This window comes from Notothenia coriiceps, unplaced genomic scaffold, assembly GCF_000735185.1.
Source record: "Notothenia coriiceps isolate Sejong01 unplaced genomic scaffold, NC01 NC01_scaffold00024615, whole genome shotgun sequence".
Lineage (NCBI taxonomy): Eukaryota > Metazoa > Chordata > Actinopteri > Perciformes > Nototheniidae > Notothenia > Notothenia coriiceps.
Genome location: NW_011357316.1, coordinates 13,440 through 23,172, shown reverse-complemented (window position 1 = coordinate 23,172; position 9,733 = coordinate 13,440). Strand labels below are relative to the sequence as shown.

General features: G+C 39.5%; 2 protein-coding genes across 2 annotated transcripts in view; both read left to right on the top strand.

Moving 5' to 3' along the window:
• ano1a (anoctamin 1, calcium activated chloride channel a) overlaps nt 1-6,544 on the top strand; it is a 27,657-nt gene extending 21,113 nt beyond the window's left edge. The window contains exon 14 of the mRNA XM_010782305.1: nt 4,493-6,544. Within this exon, the coding sequence (XP_010780607.1) occupies nt 4,493-4,786 (294 nt within the window). The 3' untranslated portion in view covers nt 4,787-6,544. The remainder of the gene's footprint in view (nt 1-4,492) is intronic.
• Nucleotides 1,034-2,261, top strand: LOC104955075 (mucin-5B-like). Its single transcript, XM_010782304.1, has 5 exons — nt 1,034-1,092; nt 1,257-1,421; nt 1,580-1,674; nt 1,768-1,894; nt 2,001-2,261. The coding sequence occupies exons 1-5, from the start codon at nt 1,044-1,046 to the stop codon at nt 2,258-2,260; spliced, it is 696 nt and encodes a 231-aa protein (XP_010780606.1). The 5' UTR covers nt 1,034-1,043; the 3' UTR covers nt 2,261.
• Nucleotides 6,545-9,733: the final 3,189 nt, after the last annotated feature.

The window sequence follows — 9,733 nt, the reverse complement described above, 5'->3', positions numbered from 1 at the left end:
TGTGTGTGTGTGTGTGCGTGTGCATGCATGTGTGTGTGTGTGTGTTGGGGGGGCGACCTCAATACTGAATCCAACCGAGCGAGACGATGTCATTGTGTTTCTGCTTTCACTGACCCTTCCTCATTTAGAGACCAATCATTTATTAAGTAAACAGCTTGGAGAGCAAGACTCTCTCAGACACACACACACACACACACACACACACACACACACACACACACACACACACACACACACACACACACACACACACACACACACACACACACACACATACACGTCTGTGAAATCATGTCTGTCATCGGCACCTTTTCATTAGCTGCAACAACAAGTGTAAAAGGAATGGAAGTCACCCTTTCTGCTCTTTGTGATGAATATATGCTTGTACCATGAAGACTTTTTTTTCGGTATTTCAGAGGTTTAACCTACCACTAAGTAGAAGAAGATTACTCATGATAAAATCGTATTGTCTATTGAGCAATAAAATAAAACATATTTATCTGACATTGTTGGAAGCCGATAATTTGTAAGACTGCAACTCTTAAGAGAATGTATACTTGCACATAGCTTATTTTTTTATTTCTTGTTATTATTGTCTACTTTGTATCTATTTATTATCAACCCTACAAATAGAGATAATCTTACAAGGAGGATAAAGGAGTGTCTCCCCTAAACACACACACAAAAGATGCGATGATTGTTGGACTCCTGTTTCATAATCTGTGTCTCCCTCCACAAACTCTCAGGTTATTAAAATGACGGCTACCGGGCAGGTCTATGTGAACCAGATTGCCTCTATGCTTCCACTGTTTACACGTGAGTTACTGAACAAACAATGATTAAGAGACAGCTGTAAATTTTTATTTATTTTATTTAAATACAAACTTCAGAGTTATTAGTTGCAAGTTATAAATATCGCAGAATACTGACACCTGTGTGTTCTGCCTGCCGCAGCGATGCTGAGCGCCTTTAGTCCGTCTTCCTTCTACATCTTCATGGACATCAAGGTGGGCATTCAAGTAATGGTCCAGCTGTCCCCGGTGATGCAGGTCTTCATCTCCGCTGACATTTCTCTGAAAGGAACCACCTCTGGTATGGCTTACATTATTGTTTCAGTGTCTGGATAGACATTTGATTTGACATTATGATTTCAGCATAGTATTACATTAAATTACTGGTTCTAACATGTTTCTGTTAATAATAATTCACATGTCATGTCAGGTTTCTGTGAAATAATGTATCACCTCACCCCACAGGTTTGTGTGGGAACTTCAACAACAAAATGAGTGATGACTTCAAGGTGATTAGTGGGCTGGTAGAAGCTACTTCTCCAGCCTTTGGCAACTCATGGAAAACTAGAGCCAAGTGCCCCGACATTATAGCAGGATTTGGACACCCCTGTCGCCAAAGCATCAACAAAGGTAGAGCTAGACTTGTGTCTTTGACACCTCATAAGGTGTAATGTAGATGGTCATACCATGTGACAGCATACCATGCCACTTTTCAGATTTCATCATGACATTTTCAGGGCATGTGGTGTTTTGTAAATACTTAATTCCTGTATGTTTCTGTCTCTCAGAGAGTTATGCCAAGTACTGGTGCTCCAAACTCACCGATCCCCAGGGACTGTTTGCTTCCTGCCATTCCTTAATTAGCCCCAGCATGTACAAAGATGTAGGTCTGCACACAAAAATCTGTAATGACAAAAAACTAAACAACAACACTAATGTACTGTTAAATGTCAATGTTGACTGTGTCTCCTCCCAGAACTGCATATATGACAGCTGTAACTGTGAGAACAGTGAGGAAAGCATGTGTGCTGCAGTCTCCGCTTATGTTTATGCCTGTGCAGCTGCAGGAATCCATTTTAAAGGCTGGAGGAACACCATCTGTGGTGAGTGCACCCTATCGATGTCAACAAATAATTAACCTGGATGAAAAATGTATTTAATTAAACATACACTATTTTGCTACTTCTCAAATCGTATCTCTCATACTAGGAAAATTCAGTGACTCATGTCCAGGAGAAACTGTGTATGACTACACCATGACCTGCTGCCAGCGCACCTGCCGTTCCCTCAGCCAGACCGACTACTCCTGCCAGAGCAGCTTCACCGCGGTGGACGGCTGCGGCTGTGCAGAGGGAACCTACATGACCGAGGAGAGCCAGTGTGTGTCCAGGGAACGCTGTCCCTGCTATGATAAAGACACCATTATTCCTGCTGGGGAGACTGTCAACAAAGATGGCAACACATGGTAAAAACACAGTGTAATGATGTCAGAGGTTAGGCATTCAGGAATAACATAAAATAACCGTTTATAGTGAGCTGCCAGTCTTGAAAATTTTATTCGATTTAAGGGTTACACAATGGATACATTTGAGAGTCAAATGAAGTGGGGGATAGTAAACATAGTTTAAAGACTAAGGAGTTATTTCAGGAAGAGGAACTGTAATGGAAACAAGCCAGCATCTCTGTGTTTGTATTTTGAGATGTTAATGATAGCATGGCAACATGCTATCATTAATATTAGCAACTGATGTTAATGATTCATAGATTAATACACACCATCACTATCCTAGTTACGAATGTTAGCATAGCATGCTAACATTTGCTAGTAGTGTACATAAAGTACATATAATAAGGACTCATCCTGAGGATGATATAAATCTCTAAGTCAAATATTATAAATAATGATGGAAATACATAGTGTTAACAAACCTTAAGCAAATAAAAAAAGTTTTATCATAACTAAGGATGGGTATCGAGAACCGGTACTAAGTCAGTACTGGTACATGATTGGACGGTATTGGTATACCGTTAAGCCGCTGGACAAAACGGTGCTGATATCGGTATATGAATTACGCTACTTCCTTAGTTTAAACAATTCTGGTTGGTTGGGAACCCTCATCCCGTGTGACGTATCCGGTTTGAGTACCACTCTGATTGGCCACTGTGAATGCCACTCGTCATCTCTCCTAACAGCGCTCTTATTATTGTGAGACTCCCGGGGGCAAACCTTAGCAGGGGCAGATGCAACATCTTGCTAGAAACAGCGTTTCAAGGCTTCTTAACATTTAACAACCTATTAATTATGCATACCCACTTAACGGGAAGAAACTCAGCTAACAGACGATATTAACCATTTTACCTACACAGAACAGAAGTCCAACACCAAGAGTCTAAATCAACACTTAGCNGTGTGCCTTGGCCTAGTCTGATGAGATGTGTGAGTGAGTGATGTAACTGAGGGATTCTCTGCAGACTTTAATGTGAAAGGTCTTTAAAGGGAACAGGCTGTCTGCTTCCCTTCAGTTCATTTGAATTATCTTGATTTTTATTTTAACTTGATTTATTAAAAAAAATTCTCCAAACAAGGAGAGTACCACTGTCAATTTAAAATAAAACAATAACTCGCTATTTGTTATCATGCCTATTAGCTATGCCTTATTTACATTTCTAACCTACAGTAAATCAAACCATGTTGTTCCTGGCGTATATCTTTTGACATCTGCTCTGTTTTGGTTGGACTTCCTTTCTGAAATGTATTTGTAGATTTTAAATTACTTGTACAATCTGTTAGCAGATGGTCAGCTTCTCAAAATTGTTTTTTGAGAAAAATGTTTTATGAGACAGTTGGACCTTGGAGTGTTTGTCCACTGCGGTGCACCAACTAGTTCATTGTTATACTGTAAAATGTCCCGCTTAGGATGTATCTTTACAATCGAAATAATATTCTTTAAAAATTATCGTGACAAATCTTTTTTAACTTGTTCTTAAGCCAAAATCACTAAGGCAAAACAGTTTGGATCCAACATATTCAATAATAACTCAACAGGGAAAAAAGCTAGGATAGCTAATGTAGTGGACCTCATTGCTTTAGCTGCTAACCTACAAAAATTACTCTTTCAAATGAAAAGAAACACATTCTCATCCTAACAATGATTAGTTGAGATACAACTTGTTCTGGATTGACCAGTAGCCAATGATGGCTTAAGTTAGCTGATGTTAGCTGTTTAAAAGACATTAATAATTAAGTTTAAGTCTCCTCTACTTCTGCTACCAGGCACGGCAGATGATCTTCAGGCACAATGCTGAAGACTTCAGGCACAATGCTTCAGTAATGACGGGCAATAGGAAGACGCTGATATTGTACTGCTGAGATACTACTACTATGAGCCATAAACTGTGTTTAACATAACTCACAGATCATATAATACTTACTAAGCACACAATTAGAAAAAGTACCACATAAGATGTATTAGACACAGGATTCTTCTTTTTTTTTGGTTTATGTTATTGATTAGTAAAACAGTAATCGAAAAAGGGCCCTTCTTTGAGGTTTATCTGGGCACACAAAATTGTGTCAGCATGTCACAAATAAACAACAGTTGGACAATAGTTATTTAGCTTGGCTTTATGTTACTAGGCTGTGTGTTTCCATGCTTTAATTTCTGAGGTGTTCCCATCTTCTCTCTGCCCCCCCTCTGCAGAACGTGGTGATGCTCATGAGTGACTTTGTGGACTGGCTGATCCCGGACATCCCCAAGGACATCAGTCTCCAGATGCACAAGGAGAAGATTCTCATGGTGGAGCTTTTCATGAAGGAGGAGCAGGGCAAAAGGCTTGCAGCGCGGGACAACCACAACCAGGACAACTGCAATTCCCCCTCCTCTGCGACGCAGACCCCCCCGCAGCCGCGCTCCAGAACCGCCACGCACGCAGTCGGGTGGGAAAACAAGCACAAGCAGCCAGAAGAAAACCCAGCACCTATATATAAACTGTAAATACGCTACTTTAAGACAGCTGTTAAAGACCTTAAACACATGATCAGTTTTTAATAATCAGCAAAGCTTTGCTGCGTTCATGTTGTTTGGTAATATTTGCAGTAATTAACCTGCAGTTCAAACATTAACGTGTTAGCAGTAGAACTAATTGTTTGCCTCTTTTTATCTTTTTTCCCATGTAAAGAGCAAGCCATACATTAGGCATACATCTAGCCAGTGGTTAAACAATACTCGTAGGATTTAGCATCGCAAAGACATTATTTATTGAAGCAACTGTGTTTGAAGGGAACAAGCCATTAGTTCACTTGACTCTGGGAAAATTCCAGTCAATGGGATCTTCATTCAGGATGTCCAAACCAAACCCAACCTGCAACTTAATATGAATATTTTTGAGTAGTAGGTTCATAACTGCCACCTTTCTCACGGGACTTGAATGCAGCTTTTATATTAAAGACAGCCTCCGTCCAAATGGCCCTGCTGAGAAGAATTCCCTCCCAACACAGCGGGAAGTCCTTTCTCCTGCCAACACTAGAGCTCAGATAGGCCTTTTACCCCGTTTCTTTGCAGAGTTATATACAAATGCAAGATTGTATTGATGTACTGTTATTAATGCGCAACATGGTCTAGCACATGTGTTTTGTTTGTTGAGATGAACACCAGAAGGTTTTGGAAGAACTTCTGTGTTATCAATTTGTACTCTTAATTTGTACGAGCACCATTTTGCTCATTGTTACATTTGTTATATTTTGACTATGTACAAACTGTCAAACGGTGCTCAGTGGCATTATTCCTGGAAGCACAAGTCACATTATTTTTCATTCCAATTAACTGGAGTCTTAAAGCTGTATTTGGCTAGATTTAGAGGATAAACACAAAGTGATGTCACGCTTCTCTCGCTGAGATGATATACTGTAGATACTTCGGGTGTGCCCTAATAACCACGAGAAATATTTTCAACAAGTTTTTAATGAAAATGATTCCTTAAGCTTTATAAATAGATTGTTTAGTGATTATCTTGTGGAAGTTGTCAGCACAACAAGTTGAAAACCACAGACTGAATAAGTAAATGTACAGAAGTTACCGTGACATCAGCCATTGGTTTGTAGACTACTGTTTCATGCCTCAAATGTTCCATTTTGGTTGTCACCATTTTGTTTTGCATGATCCATGGAGGAGAGGTACTTTAGGAGCTGGAGAGGAGGGAGGCCAGGCGATGCTAGGTACTGTTAGCATAACAAGCACTAAATTACCAGCTAACGCTAGTGCTGGTTTGCTAGCTTGGTTAGCAAGGTCGATCTGTAATTCATGTTAACTTACCTGCTTTCATTAACAGGGCGCCAATTAATACTTACGTTGCTAAAAATATAGAGTTTGTTAGCATAGTGAAGTAGTGCGTAATCATGGGAGTTGTTGTCTTAACCACCATTGCTGCCACTGCACTCATTTTCTCCTGAAAGATCTTGCGGATGTGAATCCCTAATATCCAGGTCCACTTGTATATAAGTCTCTAGGAAAATGAATTTTACACAATGAAATACCACAGTAAATCATTTTCTAGTGAGTTATCTCAATCACGAGCTCCAAATCTTTAATTTAGCATATTTATTTTGTAAATGATGGTCTGTTTTGAGTACATGGAAGTTAATTGTAACGGTTTGATTGCCTGAAATGTTTCTTCTCCAGTATTTGTTTTTATTATACTTCACTAGGGATGGGTATCGAGAACCGCTACTAAGTCAGTACCGGTACCTGATTGGACGGTATTGGTATACCGTTAAGCCGCTGGACAAATGGTGCTGCTATCGGTATATCAATTACGCTACTTCCTTAGTTTAAACAATTCTGGTTGGTTGGGAACCCTCATCCCGTGTGACGTATCCGGTTTGAGTACCACTCTGATTGGCCACTGTGAATGCCACTTGTCATCTCTCCTAACAGCGCTCTTATTATTGTGAGTCTCCCGGGGGCAGACCTTAGCAGGGGCAGACGCAACATCTTGCTAGAAACAGCGTTTCAAGGCTTCTTAACATTTAACAACCTAATAATTATGCATACCCACTTAACGGGAAGAAACTCAGCTAACAGACGATATTAACCATTTTACCTACACAGAACAGAAGTCCAACACCAAGAGTCTAAATCAACACTTGGCAAAACGGGCTAACGGGGCTAACGGCTACTTTAGCACATAACTGGCAAAAGCGATCTTTTCTACGTCATTTTATCTGCACAAACAACATATCACATGAAAGCTGAGATTCCATTGGTGTAAGTCTCATCACTGTACGACCAAAACTCACTGAACTAGCAGCCAGGAAAGAGCAAGTAAACAACTTTACTTGACGTAGCCATGATGATAATGATGTCTTGCCTTTGCTGTTTTGTGATCAAGGGCATAAAAATGGTTAATCCAATGTCTCTGTGTAAATTTAAAATGATTACTGATAATCCATCATTACAATTATAAATAATAAACGAAATAAACGGATTATAATGTTTAGTCGACGGGAGCTTCCGGTTTAGGAGGTGCGCTCGCAGGATCTCGTTTTAACTGAATAATGGTAATGTTTACATGGAATTATGAACTGCCCCCAATTACCGCCCCCCTTCCAGAGACACACTGTCAAACACACTCATACCTGCTTGGTATGACATTGAAAAAGTTACATTAAATAATATATATAAAATAAATTACAATAAAATGACTTAATCTTCACATCTTGTAATCATGTCTATACTTATGATTGAGCGCCAAATTATTGAAAAGTATCGATAAGAGTATCGAAAAATACCGGCATAGATAAGCAGTATCGGTATCGATAAAATCCTAACGATACCCATCCCTATACTTCACCCTCTCTCTCCAAGATGATGAGGCCAAGAAACCAGATGGCCGAAAGTGCTACATTTGAGGCTTCAACACCATGCCACCTTTGTGGCCACCTTTCTCACGGGATTTGAATGCAGCTTTTATATTAAAGACAAAAAAGCTTCCTTATTATGTGTCACTGGCCAATGGGTCACTTCATGGTTGCTATATCCACTTCTTGTTTGCAGTCTGCTTCCAGTTAAAATTGGTCATTGTTTAGAAGGTTTTTACCATGAGCCAAATTATCAGCAGAGGTGTCCTCTCTACAATGAGGGTCAGAAGCTAACTGCTTGTAAGTTCCAAATGTCCCTTAAACTAAATTATTCATTAGGTATAAATATATATAGTTATAATAAACAAAATCTCAAGAAGATCTTGAAAAATGTGGCAAAAAATCTATTTATGACCGCATTTGCAAAGGGGAAACACCATTACAGATGACTTAAAGAAAACGGTTAAGGACTTCTCTATATTTGAAAATGGTTGAAAACATTTTGCATATTGTATGTACACAACTAAGCAAAGTATGTTACGTAGAACTAGTCTTTTTTATTGACATTTTATTTGCGGAAATGTTACATTTTATACCTTTTAAAGTTGTGCGCTGAAGATGGATTTCAATGTTTAAAGTCACATGTAGTGGTACAAATATGTCCATCGTGTTCTTACATAAAATCAGAAAACTGCATCTTGAAACAAATTTGATTGGTGAATGGAACCACACTGATAGCACTATGGGCTCATTACTTAAAGCTCACCTATTATGCTATATTTGAACAATATATTATTGACCATATCTATACAAAACATGTCTCTGAAGTGTTTTGCTCAAAATACCAAACAGATCACCCATTGTAGCATGCCTCATACCCCTATATTTCATCCCTGTTACTAAAGTGCTGATTCTGAGTCTGGCCCTTTAAAAGTAACCGAGCCGCTGCTGGCCACGCCCCTTTGGAGCGCTCGCATGCAAGCAGTGAGCTCTGTGAAGAGAAGGCTGTCTACCAGCAGAAACTCCAGGATTATTTCTGAAACAGTATGGAGCTCAAACGCTTTCTCTCTTGCGGGTTTACCACAAGGACAGTACTTTTTATATCAGGCTTCTTTACACATACTCTCTCCAGTACAGCATTAGCTCCAAGTGTTAGCGATGCTTGCTAATGTAAACACAGACCATATTACTTCCAAAACACGTTTCGCATTGTTTCTGATACAGCGAAGTTTCTGATAGGGGACGATAGGTTGGAGCGGAACGTTGCCAGGAGTTCAACGTAGAGCCAGCCCACATTTCCGATATTACGTCATTACCGCATCAAATCTGGATCAGCTCCGTTGTACCCCAGTTTTTAGAGATGTGGGTAAGGAGGAAAAGAGAGAGGGTTTTATTTTCTGACACTTTGTGAATCTCCTTACACACCGGGGACACATATTTATGTATAAAATACATTAAAAAGTGCATTTTGCATAATAGGTGACCTTAAGGGGACTGCATCTGGCTAAAGTAGGAATTTTTAGCTTCTTAAGGACCCTTAAAAGCAGCGCCAGGGTTTGCTCACACCACCGTGACAGTTTTTAAGCGAAGTGACTGATTTACTGCCTTACTGCCTGACTTATTTAAGATTTCCATCAGCAGATCAGTACAAAGCAGAGTGTGCCAATGGAAAGGCAACACTGTTTATATTTTATTATGTTGCCTTATTTAAAGCTTTGAATGAATTGGCATTTACCTAAAGCTGCAACTCTTTACCTATCAAAGCACAAAGACTGAATACCATTTTGTTTTGTATTTATCAATCTGCAAAAGATAACATGGGGAGTGACTGGATGCCACTTTAATGTTCTGGAAGGAGCAGTCACATGTACACTCCAAGCTCACCCATGTGTCGAAACCTGCCCCCTGCTGTGTATAAATATATCAAACTACCACTGATTTAGGCCCTCACGCAGACTTATAGAATGTATTATTCTTTTATTTTCCCATGATGTATAATCAGGTTTAGGTCAAAATGTTGTCGATGAAAATGCATTTAATGTGTCAAATGGTTTTATCAGCGCACAGGGGACCACCTATCTATTAA